This window comes from Balaenoptera ricei, chromosome 10, assembly GCF_028023285.1.
Source record: "Balaenoptera ricei isolate mBalRic1 chromosome 10, mBalRic1.hap2, whole genome shotgun sequence".
In the NCBI taxonomy this organism is placed as follows: domain Eukaryota; kingdom Metazoa; phylum Chordata; class Mammalia; order Artiodactyla; family Balaenopteridae; genus Balaenoptera; species Balaenoptera ricei.
Genome location: NC_082648.1, coordinates 70653035 through 70673730, shown reverse-complemented (window position 1 = coordinate 70673730; position 20696 = coordinate 70653035). Strand labels below are relative to the sequence as shown.

General features: G+C 35.4%; 1 protein-coding gene across 5 annotated transcripts in view; it reads right to left on the bottom strand.

Moving 5' to 3' along the window:
- The window catches only part of TMTC2 (transmembrane O-mannosyltransferase targeting cadherins 2), a 1049079-nt gene that overhangs the window by 101075 nt on the left and 927308 nt on the right, over positions 1-20696 (bottom strand). For all 5 annotated transcript variants that reach the window (XR_009505423.1, XM_059936616.1, XM_059936615.1 and 2 more), the window contains one exon: positions 4379-4444. Coding sequence is in view for 4 of the 5 variants with exons in the window: in XM_059936616.1 (XP_059792599.1) it covers positions 4412-4444 (33 nt within the window). In the remaining variant the exon portion in view is untranslated. The remainder of the gene's footprint in view (positions 1-4378; positions 4445-20696) is intronic.

Here is a 20696-nt window from a genome sequence, read left to right as displayed (position 1 = left end):
AAAGTCACAGGGTAGGGCATCAAAGAACCACTGCCTAGAAAGGCCTCTCTCCACCAAATCAAGATTAAATATATTTGGAATAAACTGTATATCCAATACAATAAGCTTAAAATATTTTATTTCATGTTGGCTGGGGTTGGAGTTATTGTCCTTTTCATTACTTCAACGTCATTTCTCTTTGTGTCTTTTTCCTCCCTGGTTGCCCTAGTTGATCTTTTCCAAGTCCCTTGTACATAAATATATCCTTCTCCAAGTATCTTCCTTCTCACCTCTACTACCTCTGCCTTCTGATATTTTTTTTGCCACTGATTTAACTCAGAAAATGATATGTACACATTGTCATATACACAACACCCCACACCTTTGTGTTGGTAAATTTGACACAGAATTCCAACCAAAAAAAAGCAGGCAGAAAAAGAACATATTTTTTAGCTTTAAAAGATAATGTGTTCAAGAAAACTTAATCTGTAAATCTGTGTTCTGTAAACCTAATCCACTGGCATTTTATATTAAATGTGTCAAATTGCACAATGAAAATGATAACAGATAAAGAACTTCTTTTGACCTTCTCTTCAGGTTCTAAGGCCCTTCATAGAGGGATTTGACATAAAGAGGTCAGAGAAAAGTTCTTAGAGGAAGTGATATGTAAACTCAAAGTTGTAGGATGAGTAGAAAATATCTAGTTAAGAGTGGAAAAAGGAGTGTTCAAACCAAAAGGAGCAATATATGCGAATAGTGAGTATGAAGGATGGGAAGAAAGACAGTTGGGCTGAGAGGAAGTAGAGGAAGACTGGTACAAGATGAAGCTAGAGCAGGAGGTAGAGGTCGCATGACACAGGGTACTGATGGCCATGGTAAGAATTCTACCCTTTATCCTGAAAGCAGTATGTATCATTAAAGGGTAGCAAGCAGAGGGGGGAACACGATCAGAAACATACTTGGACAGATCACTCTGCAATACAGTATGGAGAATGGATTAAAGGAAAGTTTAGAGAAGTTTGGGGAAATCAGTTTGTGGGCTATTGAGAATCCCAAGATTGCAATAAGTACAGAAGGGAATGTTGTGTTGGCCATGCACATGAAAAAAAAAAAAAAAATCTGAGATATATTTAGGAAATGTGATTGACAGGACTTAGTGATGCTTTAGATTTGGAAGGTGAGGAAGAATGCTGTGTCCAAGATGACAGCTGTTATTTGCTTGTAAAAATAAAAGGATTGCAGTGCCATTCATGGAGATCAGGAAAGCTGAGAAAGGAATAGAACTGAGGGAGAATATTATGAGTTTATTATTTTTCATATCCTATATCTGAGGTGATTTCGAGATTGCCAAAAAGGGATATCAGAGAAGGGGCCTGGGTAAGTGCATCTGTTCTCTCTGTATAGCTAATAATAATTGAAGTCATAAAGTTGAATGAAAACATAAGAGGTGAAAACAGGAGAGATTCTACCATTAAGCTTAAGGAACTTCAATATTTAATGGCCTATAGTGATGAGCCTTACAACAAATACAGTGAGGTAGGAAGAAAATCAAAGGGTACTGTTGCAAGAAATTCAAAAGATGAGAATTTCACAATGCAAGAAAGTAGAAGATAGAGCTGAATGTTATTGAAAGCAGACTAAGAAGGGTATTAAAAATATTCTTTGGATTTAGAGACAGGAATGTGATTACTGATCTTCTCAGTAACTGTTTTGGTAGAGACGAGGTGCCTGATGCCAGATCAGTTTGAGGAGTAAGATAATAAATGAATGCAGCAATCATACACACCTCGTTTGAGAACACTGTATTAGGATTTTCTTGCTCTACATTTTGGTGAAATGACATCAAAACTCATACCCATGTTAGAAACATGAGTGTTAATCAAGATTCATATTTCTAATTTACTATTCTACTCTCAGTTTGCTTTGAAATCTGCAAAGTTTTGTCCTTAAAGACTTTCATGGCAAGCAGCATCTTAGACTAGAAGGAATGTTAGCCATGGATTTGAATCCCAAATCTATCAATGACTAGCTGTAAACCCTGAGTAAGCTACTTAACCTCTCTAAGCCCTTATTACCTCATCATAAAACATAACTAATAAAATCTCTCTCATAGAACTTCTTACAAATTAGAGAGATTACTGTAAAGTGCTTATTAAAATGATAGTCATTTTAAATACTAAAATTAGACATCTTTTACCCTTGTCTCCTTTTCCTTCCCCTATCAATACTTACGTTCGGGTTTTCATCAACTTTTGCCTGGTTTACTTCACTTTTCTCCTAACTAGCCTCTCTTCAATTCTCTTCCAGACTGTTGCCAGGATGAACTTTCTAAAAGGCAAGCATGATCATATTGCTGCCTGGCTCAAAGCCCTTCAATAGTTGCCCCTAGCTTCCAGAATAAAGTTCAAATTTATCAGATTATCATCCAGGGTCCATCATGTCGTGATGCTTGCCCTAAAATCCTAGCTCTGTTTCCTGCCATTTGCCCATGTGAACACTTCCAATCAACCCCACAGAACTTCTTGCCATTCTCAAACAAATAGACTGTATTCCTCACATTATCACACAGGTAGTTCCCACTGTTCAGAGAGCTCTTCTTCCTATTCCTTCTTCAAAACTAAACTGAATCTCCACTGTAAAGATTTTCTTGAATCTGATTGGTATGGATTTTCTCTATGCTCCAATAGCATCCTGTGCATTTTCCTCTCTTGTATATGGGTTAAAGCACAGACATTGGGTAGATTACCTGGGTTCAAATATTGGCTCTGATATTAGTTGTGTGCCTGTAAGCTAATTATTTTACTCTCTCTGTGACCCACTTTTCTCATCTGTAAAATTAGGGATATATTGAAAAGGTCACCTTTTTGGATTGTAATAAGGAATAAATACATGTAAAGCATTTAACACTCAACTGTTAGATGTTAATATGGAGGTAGCATGACAGCTGTTAGCTGTTAACACAGAGGTCTTGATAGCCTACTATACGATGAGCTCCTTGGATCAAAGGCCTTCTATTGTTTGCTTTTATAATACCAATATGTCACAGTTGCTCTAATGTCTATTGCTGCTCAAGTAATACTGAATAATGAAATAAGTAGATGTAATAAAGAATAAATTTCAGTACATTTCATCTGAGATCTGAAAGCACCTATATGAAACAAGGACTAATATGGACACTGAGAAAAATCTCTTCCTTTGTATTAATAAATTAAGGAAAAGTGCCTTTCTAACATGGCTGTATGCTTACATCCCATTATTTACTGTTTGCGGAAGAAATGAACTATTGTAAATACCAGAAATAAACATTCCTTGAAGAGAGATAAATTATGCTTTATAGGAATTTGAATATGTCTTAATTGTAAATTTACTGTTATTAACAGAATAAATAATCATTCTTAAAGCATCATTATTCATATAAATTAGATATATTTTCAATAAAAAATCTAGTTTCCATTTTTAAAAGATATTCTATTATTATATATATATAGTTTGTTAATATGTATTATATATTGTATTATTATTATTAAATTTTCTTGTGTGTTCACATGAAATATTCAGGTGTTAATTAAGCATATTATGAATGGACCAAAATGTGGTATACATTGTGGTCACTAAAAATATCAGTGTACTTTCTTATATAAGAATAAATGGAATAAAAAATGGTTTGGTTTCCTAATTTATTTTATATAATCTGAACTGAGCCCAGCAGTTCAGAGCATATTCTCTAATTTCTAGTGAATCAATTTCAACAATCTGTCATTCTTCACAGTAAGGTCAATTCTCAGGAATCAGAATTATTTGTTTTACAAATTACAAGAATAATTTATGAGTGACCATCTTAGAAGATTTTGCTCTCACCAAACAACGCAAACTGATAAGTGACCATGAGCTAACTTACCTGTGTGAAGCATAGTAAATACTTCTCAGTTCCTATTTTATAACTGTCTTTTGTCATATACTAGAAAATTTTGCAAAGGAAAAATGCAGTTCCAAAGTTTTTAATTTAAGAAAACAGAATCATGATCCACAAAGCCAAAATAGCAACACAAACATTTTTTTAATGGTCACTTATCAGTATAGAATCTAAGGCCGTACATAACCTTTTGAAGATTCTTTTTCTCCAAATAACTTTTCTATTTTAAACCTACCTATGACCTGGTTGACATGGACCCTTGCTTCAAAATCATAATCCACTGAGAAGAGTTTTGACCTCTTTACCTTGCTCATGGCCAAGTCCTGGTGTTTTCCATATTCTTCCCTTGAGTTCTTGAAACTTCTAGTCAGTTTGATATTTTATCACTTGCTTCATGTACTATTGGTTGCTCTATACTCAACTTTCATATCTGACATTAAACATTACTCCCCCTTGTAATGACCAAAATTCCCAAATCTGATTTACCTTGCTCCTTGGAACTGTGCCTGCTGTGGTCACTTATCCAGCAAGAAGCCTAGCAGAACTCCATCCCTGGGAATAAAGATAAGATAATTTTTAAAGACAGGGAATAGAGAGTTTTGAGTATGCATACATTTCTAGACATAAAGTATATTAAATTACTTTTCTCCAAGTTTGAAACATACTGATTTAAGCATTAATACTGAAAGGCAAGTTTAGATTTTAATATTCATCTTAAGTAGCAAAATGCATGTTTTAAAAAATAACTTTGCAGGAGTTTGAAAAATTGAGAATTATTCTAATAGATATGATCTAAGACTACATAAATATGAAAAAAGGTATTCCACATATTTATCCGTTAAATGCAGAACTTGAGCAAAGTAAATATTAAGATTGAAAAATTAGATCAAAAAAGTTTTAAAAAAAGCATTCAAATCAACGTTTCAGCTATGTTGAGCTGAGCAAGCTAGACCTAGGCTTTTATGGGTACTTGTTTTCAAATTATATTCCATAATTATCACCAAATGTTTTATATTCCTGAATAGGAAAAAATAAATAATCACACAAGTCACTTTAAAATATGTGTTCTTTACTAACCAGAAACAGAAGCTGTTTAAAGTAGAAGTATGGATATCAAAAATATAAATAATTCTGCTCTAAAATATAAAATTACCCATATTTTATCATAATAGGTATAATGTGAGAAAATTTATCCTGACTCCATTTTTCACAATATCAATCTCTAAAACGATTTTATTAGTAATAAAAACATTAACTACACAATTCTATCTTGTATTTTTCTCCCAAGAAAATGCTACAGTATCTTATTTTAATATTTTGAAATTTCTCAAGCATCTGTTGAATTTGGAAAATATGGTCTAAATATGCCAGGGACACATATAACTGTCTATAGTCAAAAATTGATAAGAACTCAAAGGAAACATGGTTTATGGAGTGTGATATTTCAGCCATTCTTTCAATTAATACTAATGGATTTTGTTTGAGCTATAATCATAATTATTACTATTAAGCATGATCATTGTTTCTTACTCAAAATCACCTTATGATTTTGACAGAATCATCAAAACCTTTTGGTTGTTTTCCTGAATTAGGTAGATTTTGACATCAGTAGTATCAAGACCATAGCAACCAAAATGGATTGATTACCTGCTCATTTTTACAGGCAGAACCAGATTCCATTTCAGAAACAATGTGTTCTTTAAATTTGGGTACTGGAATATATTTAAGGGACCTTGGGTATATTTTCATTTATTGCACTTTCTGTGTCAACTTCTTTCACAGTAGATAGCGAATACAGTCAAAAGTTCACAAAATCAGATACGTAAAATACAACTTTGTTTATAACTGCAGTTACTGTTATTGAGATCCCAATTCCATGGATGTCAAAAATGTTTAACTCTACCAGTTCATGGTAATTAAATTATCTCCGTTTTAAGAATGAGTCTCGGGCTTCCCTGGTGGCGCAGTGGTTGAGAGTCTGCTTGCCAATGCAGGGGACGTGGGTTCGAGCCCTGGTCTGGGAGAATACCACATGCCGCGGAGCGACTAGGCCGGTGAGCCACAATTACTGAGCCTGCGCGTCTGGAGCCTGTGCTCCGCAACAAGAGAGGCCACGATGGTGAGAGACCCGTGCACTGCGATGAGGAGTGGCCCCCGCTTGCCACAACTAGAGAAGGCCCTCGCACAGAAACGAAGACCCAACACAGCCATAAATAAATAAATTAATTTTTTTAAAAATTCATTTAAAAAAAAAATAAAAATGAGTCTCGGAATTCTACCACCCACACACACCACCACCATCACCAAGCACACACAAACATACAGAGATGTGGTTCGCCTTAATTTCTCACTGAGTCATCAAAATCCTAGGGTGGAGCTATATATCATCCCAGCACTAGAATCGAGGTATCTGGTCCTCATGCCAGTTTCTGGCTTCTCTGGTCTACACGGAAACGTAGTTTACATTCATCTGGCCCTCACTACTCTATTACCTTCACTGATCCAGTTCATGTCTCCATAACACTGTTTTAATTGTCAGAACCATATAATGCACATCCTCTTTGTCCCAAACATAAGTCTTATTCTGCTACCTTGATCCTCCCAACAATTCTGAACCTTTGGTGGGGACTGGTTGCTCAGGAACATTGGTTATCGTCCCACACTGCTCTGGGAGTTCATGACTTTCTATAGTTGAACTCATACTGATGTGACTAATAATCTCCTTCAATCACTGCTACACTAATCCTGGGTGCCATTTGGATAGTGGGTTTTCCCATAAAACTTGCTGATTTCTTTATTATACTGTGGGAAGCCAAGTAATTAGTCTTTTCTGGGGGTTTACATCATCTCCTCCACTCTCTGGGGCTTGGTCCAAAACTCAGGGGATGGGCATTTCCCAGAGAACCATTGTTTCTAAGGTCTAGTCACATTCCTTTGTGATCTCTCTTGCCATAAGCTAATCAGTCTAAACCTCCCTTTCCTACCCTAAGATATCAATTCTTGGCTCAAATTCCATCAGGCACTGGCTCTTCATACTTAAATGGAAGCTTCTGGCAGTGAAAGAAAAATACACATTTCTACCTCAAGCACAAATTTCTTGCAATTAAAATCCAGTCTTTTCAAAATATTGTCTCCACCATAGGTTTTCAGACATTGAGAGATGAAGAATTTGACTCCTGTTTTTTTTCCCTTTTGTTTTATTCTTATCATCTCTGCCCTGAAGATACAGTTTATAGAAACACTTCCTGCTGCCTCAGAGGCTGAGCCCATGAGAAAGGAATGGAAAAACTTGGTTTCAATATCAAAACTCTGCCCAGTGCACTTGCCACTGTCAAAGTAATTTAGACTAGACTCGAAAGTGTGGGTATTTAACGGCCCACTCACATGTGCTTTTTGCCTCTGTAGTTGTTCACAGGGTTCCCTCAAGTTCTTCCCTCCAGGTTTGTATATTCAAATCCAAGCTATTCTAAGCTCAAGTCAAATGCTGCCTCTTCCATGAAGCATCTCTAGTCAATAGAAAGAGTCAAGATGGTCTCTTCTTCACTAGAAATTATTATGGTGTCATATCTGTACCACTGTTATGAAGTAGAAAACTTCTCACTTATATTGGAATACTCTTGTTATGTTTTTTTCTTATATATTTCTTTAGTAATATTTTAAGTTCCCGAAATGTAGTAATTGTGTCTGAGTCCTGTATTTATCACTAGCCATGATTGTATCTGAATGAGATATTATATCAGTTTACTTCATAAATTGATCAGACCATTTAGCTTTCTCCAGAGCCTATTAAAATATACAGTATGTATTCTAATATTAAAATACATAATTATATGTTAGTTTCCTAGGGCTGCTGTAACAAAGTATCATAAACTACATGGCTTAAAAAACAGAAATTTGTTCTCTCAATAGTTCTGGAGACAAAGAAGGCCAAAATCAAGGTGTCAACAAGGCCATGCTTCCTCTGACACCTGTAAGGGTGAAATCCTTCCTTGCCTCCTAGTTTCTGGTGGTGGCCATTAATCCATAGTGTTTCTGGGCTTCCAACTGCATTACTTCAATCTCTGCCTCTGTTGTCACATGGCTTTCTCCTTGTCTGTTTCTGTCTTCACATGGCTATCCTCCTTTTTGTGTGTGTCTCTGTCCAAATTTCCCTCTTAAGGACACCAGTCATCTGAATTAGGGCCCACCCTAATGACCTTATCTTAATTTGATTATATCTGCAAAGACCCTATTTTAAATAAGTCCACATTCCATAGAAACCATGGATTTGGACTTCAACATATCTTTATGGGGAGATACAATTCAACCCATAACGACAGCTGGTGATGTTTGACACATAGTAAATATTTAAAATATATTTGAAGAATAAAAAAAAGTTGGTTTAAAAATGAGGCGTTTTCATAATTTAACAGTACCTACTTTATATATGCCAGCTTATCAGCAACATATAGCAGCATGATCCTTGCATTAATCAAATGGTCCATTTGAATTTAAACAAGTCTCCCTCTATATTACTGCCTAGTAGTTCACTTTCTCCCTGAAAACGTCCTTCATTTTTATTTTAAAGCTTCTGATCTGAAACTGACTGCTATTGTGAATTTCCTGTTAAAGGTCCAAATCAAATCCATTTAATCAGTAATGGAATTGGGCCCATTAATCTATTTCATTACACATCACAGAGAAAAATCAAATTGAAAAGAAATAAAAAATGATGCTGTACAATATATTCACTTGCCTCTCTTAACCCAAGCCCTTGGTTCAGCTGTTCAATTTCATTGCAAATGATTGAAGATAATGGATATTTATCAGCCTTATATTTTGTCTAGATAGTTGTTGAAACATCTCTATGAGATACACCACTGTACTGACATAAAAATATTAAAAACCTAGCTGTGAAAACTGAATAGCACTGCACCACATAAATGGTATTTGTGTTTACTGATAAGATATAAAAATTCAAGGGTGAGTAATTAATATTGTGGATGAAATGATATCTGAGTGGTGATCTCAATTAAAATTGCTTAAAACAAAAGAGTGAATGATTAAATATTATCACATTCCTACTGCAAAGTACTAAATTCCCACAATATTAAGTTCTTTCCAGTTGTATCACTTATATTTGGCATTATTTTAAAATACCATTCAAAATAATTTAGGTGCTGGGAAAACTGAACAGCTACATGTGAAAGAATGAAATTAGAACACTCCCTAACACCATACACAAAAATAAACTCAAAATGGATTAAAGACCTAAATGTAAGGCCAGACAATATAAAGCTCTTGGAGGAAAACATAGGCAGAACACTCTTTGACATAAATCGCAGGAAGATCTTTTTTGACCCACTGCCTAGAGTAATGAAAATAAAAACAAAAATAAACAAATGGGACCTAATGAAACTTAAAAGCTTTTGCACAGCAAAGGAAACCATAAACAAGACCAAAAGACAACCCTCAAAATGGGAGAAAATATTTGCAAACGAAGGAACTGACAAGGGATTAATCTCAAACAGCTCATGAAGCTCAATAACAAAAAAAAACAAACAACCCAATCCAAAAATGGGCAGAAGACCTAAACAGACATTTCTCCGAAGAGGACATACAGATGGGCAAAAAGCACATGAAAAGATGCTCAACATCACTGATCATTAGAGAAATGCAAATCAAAACTACAATGAGGTATCACCTCACACCGGTCAGAATGGTCATCATCAAAAAATCTACAAACAATAAATGCTGGCGAGGGTGTGGAGAAAAGGGAATGTTCTTGCACTGTTGGTGGGAATGTAAAGTGATATGGCCACTATGGAAACAGTATGGAGGTTCCTTAAAAAACTGAAAATGGAACTACATTTCCATTTTCCAACAATTTCCTCAACAATCCTACTCCTGAGCATATTCCCAAAGAAAACCATAATTCAAAAAATTACATGCAACAACATTCACTGCAGCTCTATTTACAATAGCCAGGACATGGAAGCAACCTAAAGTTCCATCAACAGAGGAATAAATAAAGAAGATGTGGCACACATATACAATGGAATATTATTCAGCCATTAAAAGGAATGAAATTGGGTCATTTATAGAGAGGTGGATGGACATAGAGACTGTCGTACAGAGTGAAGTAAATCAGAAAGAGAAAAACAAATACCATACATTAGCGCATATATGTGGAATCTGGAAAAATGGTATAGATGAACTTATTTGCAATGCAGAAATAGAGACACAGATGTAGAGAACAAACATATGGATACCAAAGGGGGAAATAGGGAGTGGGATGGATTGGGAGATTGGGACTGACATATATACACTACTGTGTATAAAATAGATAACTAATGAGAACAGACTGTATAGCACAGGGAACTCTACTCAATGCTCTGTGGTGACCCAAATGGGAAGGAAATCGAAGGAAGAGGGGATATATGTATACATGCGGCTGATTCCCTTTCTGTACAGCAGAAACTAACACAACACTGTAAAGCAACTATACTCTAATTTAAAAAAATGCTTTATAGCAATGGCAGGAGATCCATATGGCATTTACAACATAGCAAGGCATGAGAAAGTAGCACAGAGATAATGTTTGATATAAATAATTTCGAAAGCATTTCCACCTGCAAGTGTAATATAACTCTTAAAGAACCACAAATAAAGTGTCTTGAATATTCATATTAATTCTATACCTTAATGAGAAAATATACTGGTAAAGAGTAAAAAAGGAAGAATTAGTCATAAATACATTTCACAACTGAACTTTTTCATACGACAATAACAAAATAAATGACTACATGTTTCTAAATATCTCATTTCATTTCACAAAGTATGTATTGTTATTCACCATTATAAAATTTGAAACTGATGACAAAAACAACCGAAATCTTTTTTTTTTTTAGGTTTTTTTTTTAACATCTTTATTGGAGTATAATTGCTTTACAATGTTGTGTTAGTTCCTGCTGTATAACAAAGTGAATCAGCTATACGTATACATATATCCCCATATCCCCTCCCTCCTGCATCTTCCTCCCACCCTCCCTACCCCACGCCTCTAGGTGATCACAAAGCACCGAGCTAATCTCCCTGTGCTATGCAGCTGCTTCACACTAGCTTTCTATTTTACATTTGGTAGTGTATATATGTCAATGCTACTCTCTTACATCGTCCCAGCTTACCCTTCCCCCCACCGTGCCCTCAAGTCCATTCTCTACATCTGCATCTTTATTCCTGTCCTGCCCCTAGGTTCGTCAGAAACATTTTTCTTTTTTAGATTCCAAATATATGTGTTACCATACAGTATTTGTTTTTCTCTTTCTGACTTACTTCACTCTGTATGACAGACTCTAGGTCCATCCACCCCACTACAAATAACTCAATTTCGTTTCTTTTTATGGCTGAGGAATATTTCATTTTATATATGTGCTACATCTTCTTTATCCATTCATCTGTTGATGGACACCTAGGTTGCTTCCAAGTCCTGGCTATTGTAAATGGTGCTGCAATGAACATTGTGGTACATGACTCTTTTTCAGTTATGGTTTTCTCAGGGTATATGCCCAGTAGTGGGATTGCTGGGTCATATGGTAGTTCTATTTTTAGTTTTTTAAGGAACCACCATACTGTTCTCCATAGTGGCTGTATCAATTTACATTTTCTCCAACAGGGCAAGAGGGTTCCCTTTTCTCCACACCCCCTCCAGCATTTATTGTTTGTAGATTTTTTGATGATGGCCATTCTGACGGGTGTGAGGTGATATCTCATTGTAGTTTTGATTTGCATTTCTCTAATGATTAGTGATGTTGAACATCCTTTCATGTGTTTGTTGGCAATCTGTATATCTTCTTTGGAAAAATGTCTATTTAGATGTTCTGCCCACTTTTGGATTGGGTTGTTTGTTTTTTTGATATTGAGCTTCATGAGCTGCGTGTATATTTTGGAGATTAATCTTTTGTCAGTTGCTTCACTTGCAAATACTTTCTCCCATTCTGAGGGCTGTCTTTTCTTCTTGTTTATGGTCCCTTTGCTGTGCAAAAGCTTCTAAGTTTCATTAGGTCCCATTTGTTTATTTTTGTTTTTATTTCCATTTCTCTAGGAGGTGGGTCAAAAAGGATCTTGCTGTGATGTATGTCAAAGAGTGTTCTTCCTATGTTTTCCTCCAAGAGTTTCATAGTGTCTGGCCTTACATTTAGGTCTTTAATCCATTTGGAGTTTATTTTTGTGTATGGTGTTAGGGAGTGTTCTAATTTCTTTCTTTTACATGTAGCTATCCAGTTTTCCCAGTACCATTTTTTGAAGAGGCTGTCTTTTCTCCATTGTACATTTTTGCCTCCTTTATCAATGATAACGTGACCATATGTGCGTGGGTTTCTCTCTGGGCTTTCTATCCTGTTCCATTGATCTATATTTCTCTTTCTGTGCCAGTACCATACTGTCTTGATTACTGTAGCTTTGTAGTATAGTCTGAAGTCAGGGAGCCTGATTCCTCCAGCTCCGTTTTTCCCTCTCAAGATTGCTTTGGCTATTCGGGGTCTTTTGTGTTTCCATACAAATTGTGAAATTTTTTGTTCTTGTTCTGTGAAAAATGCCATTGGTAGTTTGATGGGGATTGCATTGAATCTGTAGATTGCTTTGGGTAGTAGAGTCATTTTCGCAATGTTGATTCTTCCAATCCAAGAACATGGTATATCTCTCCATCTGTTTGTATCATCTTTAATGTCTTTCATCAGTGTCTTATAGTTTTCTGCATACAGGTTTTTGTCTCCTTAAGTAGGTTTATTCCTAGGTATTTTATTCTTTTTGTTGCAATGGTAAATGGGAGTGTTTCCTCAATTTCTCTTTCAGATTTTTCATCATTAGTGTATAGGAATGCAAGAGATTTCTGTGCATTAATTTCGTATCCTGCTACTTTACCAAATTCATTGATTAGCTCTAGTTGTTTTCTACTAGCATATTTAGGATTCTCTATGTATAGCATCATGTCATCTGCAAACAGTGACAGTTTTACTTCTTTTCTGATTTGGATTCCTTTTATTTATTTTTCTTCTCTGATTGCTGTGGCTAAAACTTCCAAAACTGTGTTGAATAATAACGGTGAGAGTGGGCATCCTTCTTTTTCCTGATTTTAGAGGAAATGTTTTCAGTTTTTCACCATTGAGGACAATGTTGGCTCTGGGTTTGTCATATATGGCCTTTTTCATGTTGAGGTAAGTTCCCTCTATTACTACTTTCTGGAGAGTTTTTATCATAAATGGGTGTTGAAATTTGTCAAAAGATTTTTCTGCATCTATTGGGATTATCATATGGTGTATACCCTTCAATTGGTTAATATGGTGCATCACATTGATTGATTATATTTAAAAAAAAAACAAACTAAGCAGGCTGTTTTAAAGCTCAGATGGAAAATATAATAAATATAGATAACCAGGAAAATTCTTTAAAAGAAAGCCAATGAGGGCCATTAGCCCACTAATATAAAATATAATATAAAGCTTTCATAATTAAAACAAGACAGTACATTAATAGACTGTTGGAATAGATGAAAACATACAGAAGTACACACACACTAACATGAACATGATATTTTAATATATGAAAAAGTTGGATCTCAAATTAGTGAAGAAAAAATAGCTCATTCTATAAAATGTTTTGGGAAAACTGGGTAACCATCAATACAAAAATAAATTTGGAACTGTATTTCATATCATACATTAGAAAAAATTCAAAATGAATCAAATACTGAAATGTCAAATTTTAACAATGGCATGTAGTACAGCTGTGAAATGAATGCCCCTAATTTGGTCTTGCAAAACCAGAATGACCTAATTACAGAATCCCATTTTCTAATTCTTGAACCACTGGACATATTTGAACATTTTGCAGCTATTCATTTCCATTTGAAACACTCTAATCTTTGGCTTCAGTGACTTCATAGTTCAATGCAGACTCAGGCCAGGCAGATAGTTACTTGTTCAAGATGCCAGTACATAAAGAACACTAAAATATCACTGAATAAGTGATGAGAAGAAAAATTAATTCCCAAGATATTTCCTAGGTATATTATTGATTAAACTGCTTGAGTCTGAGGGAAATTCTTCCTTGACTCACCTTTCATAAACAATGTTTTACAGAGGTAGGTTTTTAAACTCCAAGGTTTGTTTTGCTGAGGATTAAGCAAACTGAGGCATGTCTTTTCCATCATCCTCCCATTCAAGGATTTAGCCTCTTCTCTGAATAAATAAGAAACAGCCACTTACAGAGTGACATTGGAATAGACATCCAGCTATTGTCTTGTACTGTAGACACTAAATCTTCAGATCTCCCTGGTCCTTTAAAGTCTTCTTCCCTGGGGTCTTTAATGTTTTTAAATATTACTGTTTTCCCCAGTTGGGTCCCCCCCTTCAGAGATCTCATAATTCAAAAATAAAAAAATATAAATTGGCGACTCCAAAAGCTGTAATTATATCTTTAGTCTAGAAAACTTTTAGCCCCAAACCGTTATTACCAATTTCCTGTAAATTGTTGTCCCAAGTCAGAGACAACCACATGAAGGCAGCTTAACATAGTAGTTAAGAGCTTTGGAGCCAGACTGCCTGGGTTAAATCCCAAGTCAGCCAATTACTAAATATGTGATCTTGCACAAGTTGCTCAGTTTCACTGAGGTTCAGTTTCTCCAGATAGTTAAATCATTTAATATTTATAAACCATGTATAACAGGTTATAAGACAGAGTAAGAGCTATTTAAGTGTTAAATAAATATAAATAATAAATAAGGGAAATTTACAATGGGGACCTCCAAGGAACTTATCCATGTGCTTCATTAGAAAGCCAACAGTTAGATATCTGTCACCCAGGACTTTGATGACCCATCAGCCTTAAGGAAGGTGACAGTAAAAGAAAGAGTACTGCTCATGCAAGCCCTATAAAGAGACTTGTCTCTTTATTATCTGTTCCTAGAGCAGCTAGAGACATAAAAGCATAAGATAGAAGGTGGGGAGGTGCCTAAGAGACATACTATCACCTTCCATTTGACTCCTGGTGAGAGTAAGAAAATGAGAGAGCAGACCACACTTCCTCCCTACTCCAAGTCCTTTGGCCCCAAACCAGGGCTGAATTGTGATGGGGAGAGGATATGAGATTAGAGTTGTAAACTAGACTTTTAAATAACTTAAAGTAGAGAGAAGTTCTAGAATCTGCCCAAGACATCATTAAGAAACCTGCTACCCAGCAGAGAAGGAAGATTTGACATCACACAGTTGGGAGCAATGATTAGAGAAAATATAAATCCTTTTCAAGTGTGTACCCTATAAAGCTCAGACTCTCCAATAAACCTGTTATACTATACACAGCTATAAAGAGCTTTGACATATGAGAGGCAGGCTGTGGCACTCAAATGGCTCTGGGTGGATAAACTTCTGCAAAATTTAAAATATTTTCATCAAGTCAAAAAAAAAATCAATAACATTTGACAGAAACCAGGAGTCACTTAAAATGGCTTATGCTATAACTGATTTTATTGCTGTAACAAAAAAGTCTACTATTAAAAATGACTATTTTGCCCAATATAGTTTCATTAAACTCAGGAATTTCTAAAGATATGTCTTAACACACACACAGTCATACACAAACGTAGTCAAAATTTGGAAACTAAGTCATATTTTTAGCAAAATAAAAATTATGTTCTTAAATATTCCCCTCTTCATTCATTGTTTCATATGAATTACGTTACATATGGAGGATACAAATAAAAGTGATAAAAAAAAAAAGGTAGGCAATAAAAAAAGGGTGGACAACCACCTCCACAGTGCTGTTTGAAAAATGTCAGAACTTTTACAGATGCAGAATTATATTTTTCCTATTCCATTTATTGAATAATAAATTGATTTTCTCATCTTTCAGCATTGCTATTAACACCACTCTGGGATTAGAATAATAAAGCTGGGGTGGGGGAGGCATTATTTCAAAAAGACAAATTAAATCAGGTTGCTAACATATAAAACACTTAGTAGTGTAACAAACATTAAATATATGTACCAAGCATTAAATATATGTAAATTTTTGGCTACTATGGTTAATGGCGGGGATGTGGGGGAGCTTACATATTTCCATCAAAGTCCATTAATTTATTAATTTTGATGGTTGAGACTTTTGCTTTTCTGAAGAATTGTGACAGAGAATTGAAAACTCTCAATTTTAGATTAATGAAAGAGTAAAGAACATAGAGCAGACACATGAGACAACATGAGGATATTAAGAAATAGATCACAAATGATCCTCTGCAAAAAGCTAGTCTTTGGGGGAATCACACCCAAAGGAAAGGAAGACCCAACTAGTTCCTTCACCACTTAAGAGATTTTTACCAAAAGAGTTTTGTTTTCAACTTAACTTTCATAATACCACCAATAGAAGACACAGAAACAACATGAAAAATGAATGATACAGGGAGAATGCCATGTGATGGCAGAGGCAGAGATTAGAGTGATGCAACTGCAAACCAAGAAATTGCAAGGATTGCAGGCAATCTAGAAGCTAGGACAAGGCGAAGAAGGAGCCTGCCTTTCCCCCATGTTGATTTGGGGTTTCTACCCTCTAGAACTATAATAGAATAGATTTCTGTTGTATTAGCCACCAAGTTCATGGCACTTAATATTAAGATGACCCTAGAAAACGAATACATATTTTGGTTATAAGAATCTGCCTGTTATATAAAGACCTCTAATCACAATGGAGATGGAAGATCTCTGCTTTGTGTTAGTTTCTTTAGGTCTTTCTCATGCCCCCAATACAGTTGATCCTTGAACAACACAGGTTTGAACTGTGCAGGTCCACTTATATGTGGATTTTTTTTTCACTAAATACATACTATAGTACTACATGATCCAGGGTTGGTTGCATTAGCAAATGCCAAAGCACGGATACAGAGGGCCTACTGTAAAGTTATATGTGGATTTTCGACCACACATGAGGTAGATGGGTCAGCACCCCTAACACTCTCATTGTTCAAGGATCAACTGTAATCCTCTCTAAATCTGAAGCCATAAATACAATAGAAAAATTTACTGTAAACACCAATTTTTCCAAATCAGCTTCAGCTGGTTCCTTCAGGCATTTCAAGCATTCTGTATACTTTTAGAATCTCTACAAATGTCAGCACCCTGGTTGTTCCAAATCCTCTCCCCCTTCTTCCTCCTCCTCCCTGTCCTTCTCCCTATTCTTTTATCTTTGTCTCTATCTCTACCTCTTTTATTGTTGCCACTCCTTTCTTAGTTTGTCAAATTTTAAGTATGAAATATTGCCCAGAAAACACTTCAGGACAGTTTCTCTGACAACTGCCCACTTCTCCAGCTAGTATATACAGCTAGGAGGGCCCAGGTCTCACCCCTTAACCTGTTCTATAGAAAACTGTCACCCCAGTTTCCCAAGGTCTCTCTGGAAGAAAGTCAAATAACAAAAGGAGATGGCCATCATCCAGACATTCTATAGATATGTGGTTCACAAATTGTGCCCCAGACTAGCAGAAAAAGTAATACTTGGGGGTAAGTGAGGAGTGCAAAATTTCTAACCACATTCCAGACCTGCTAAATTAGAAACTCTGGGGTTGAGGTCCTGCCATTTTTGTTTTAATAAGCCTCCAGGTGATTCTGGTGCATGTTAAAGTTTAAGAATTACTGCTGTAGATGATGTTCAGCAAAGTAACTCTCCATGTATAAAAGCTAGTTAGTAGATGAGTCAGAGGAATGATCTAGAAATAAATCAACACGGTTAATTAAGAGAGAAACAGTGAAAAAGCTAGACCTATGTACTGTAGTTCCTTTCCTGATGTTTATTCAAATGGCTCACAGAGGTAGAAGGAGAAATTGTACTTTAATTAGAATAAGTAAAAGGATCATTATCAACTAGTTATGATGAAAAGATATAAATTTCTATTTATGGTTTGATATAGTCATTTATTTACTCAGCAAATATTTCTTGAAACTTTTTCTAGACAATGAGAATACTGCAGTCAGGAAGACAGAGACCTTACTTCATAAAGTTAAATCCTAGTAGGTATAAGGAAAGAACATCTCTTCCATCCTCTTCGAGTCTCCGGCTAGGCCTAAGAATTAAACTGACATAAGATGGATTAACAGGAGAAAAGCATACAAGTTTAACCAAAGTTTTACGTACACATGGAAGCATTTACAAGAGAATGAAGACCTGAAGAAGTGACCAGAACAGAAAGCTTTTATACCTTATAGACAAAGAAAATAAATTTGTGAAAAATTGACAAGACAAAGGAGTTTGGGCTACAACAATAAACTGTTGAGAAGTGATCAGAAAGTAAGGGTTAATTTAACAAGGCTGGTTTGTACAGATTTTTCAGCCTCTATTCCCCATCTCTGGTGATAAAAATGTCTTCCTTCCTTGTGGTACAGGAAGGGTACCTTTCACATGGGAGTTTTATCTCTGGCTTTCAGGAAGAGGAAAGGAGGGTCAGAGTACCTTTCCTGTACCTGCTGTTTCTCAAGTGCCTTTAACTTAATCACTATGCCAAAGCAGCATATTTTGGGGTGATATGCTCTGAATTCCTTCATAGCAAAGAAAGAAAAACTAAATATTGTATAATTTTAGGGAGTGGTAAGAGCGATAAAGGAAACTTTGTAAGGGATTAGTGATGACTGGAACTAAATGATGGATGAGAAGAAAAGACGAATATTTAAACAGAAAAAGGAATGAAGTTTGGGATGTAGACTTCAGTTTGGGGATAGTAGATTCTGGCAGAGAAAACAGAAAAATGCAAATACCTTGGACTGGACTGAACTTATACATTTCAAAGAATAGCAAGAAGGCCAGTGTGGCTGCAGCAAATTAGCAAAAGGGGAGAAGGTAGGAGATAGAAGTAGAGGGAAGGGCCGAATCATGTAAGGCTTTGAGGACATCACCAGGATGTCAGATTTTATTCCAAATTTGTTGTGAACTCATTGGAAATTTTTCAATGGGAGAATTGACATGATTTACTCAACTGCTGTGTGAAGAAGCTCTAAGTGTAACAAAAGTAGAAAAAAGGTAAGACCATTTAGAAGTCTAGTGTAGAGGTCAAAACAAGAGTAGGTGGTAATTTGGATGAGAGTGGCAGCAGATGAGATAAAAGGAATGGTCAGATTATAGGTGTACTTCAAAGGTGAAACTAACAATTTATGGATGGATTGGGTGTGAAGTGTGATAGAACAAGGATATAAGGATTACTTATAGGTTTGGGGGCTGAAGAACTGCAAACCTGATAGTGCCTTTTATTGAGCTGGGAACCAGTATGGCAGTAGCAGGCTTGGAGGGGGATATTGAGGTCAATTTTGGCATGTTAAATTTGTCCATCCAAGTAGAGATGTCGAGTAGAGAGTTGGATATATCATGCTGGTGCTGAGGGGAAAGACAAGACTAGTGAGAAAAACTGGGAGGAATTCATGATTTAAGAGAGAATAGTTCTGAAGACAACACAATCCATAAGAGGAAAGGAGGGAAAGAGTTTGTAGGTAATTAGGGAGATACTGAACTTTTTTGGTGTGAAAGTAAATGTTCACCAAGAAACTGAGAGCAGGATTTCAGGTAAGCACCCAATAATATTTGTTGACATCTGTTCACATGTGTGACTCTGTTCACAAATGTGTGTCTGCCTAGTTTGATAAATTACTAGACCAATAGGACCTCAGATTTTCTTTCCATGATCACCTTTCAGTGAACTGCAAAAATTCACAGAGATTTTCTACCAATTAATCAGGGTTGGTAACATTTTAATTCAAAGACAAAATAGGGAAGGAAAACTGCCTCAAAGGAAAAATAGTCAAATTTTAGATGTGTGTTTTATTATGTGGAAAAGGGCTAGAAGAGAATATTTATAGCAAATATACTATTATTAATTAAAAAACACTTACAAAAACCCATAGATCTACAGCCAAGCTTTAAAGATTTATTTAATGTATTACATATTGTCAAGAGAGTTTAATAAATATGTTCTACTGCACATTAATAGAGTATGCAGAAAAAAATAAAATGATTTAATATATTTTCTTAAAATGTTTCTATATATCTTCCTGGCCAAGTTATTAAAATAACTTGTAACTCTAAATATTTCTTCCATTATAGCCTAAAGCCACAGAATCTATTTTTGTAAACTTGTTGAAATGTACATATTAAATGACTCTAATATTTGTATTTGAGAAAATTAATTAATGAATATTTGTCCTAAATGGTATTTGAGCATTGTAATTTCAAACAGCTGACTTTTGCTTCTAAGGTAGAAGAAATTTATAGTAACCATAAAGAAAACCCCAGAAAATATAAAATTATAGCTAAATAAGAAAGCAAAAAACTAATAGTAAAATAGTGAAAAGTCCAATTAACATCATGGCTTTTTCCAACAGGTATATTGGAATATGTAAATCAGTTTTTAAAATATTGAAGGGGAAAAAATTCTTTCATAAACAATACTTTTTGGTTACAAATTCACACTAGTAATTTCATAGCAAATCTATAACACGTGAACCACCATGAAGACAGGGCATGCTGTGATCAGGCTGATTTGTGAATTTACTATAACAAAATGATTAGACACTGGATTTAATCATGCCACATCTGGGATTTGGCATTCTAACTGTAGAATTTGGCACTGTAGCCCAGCTGCCAGCCCTGCCACAGTGGTAGAAACTTACCAGTCCTTTGTAATAAGCTTGTCTGGAGCTATTCCTTTGATTATTTTCAAGAGAGAGAGAGAGAAAGAATTACGTATATCTCCTACATGTGCAGAGGTGGCATGACTCATTTGTGACTGGAGGCTTTCTTA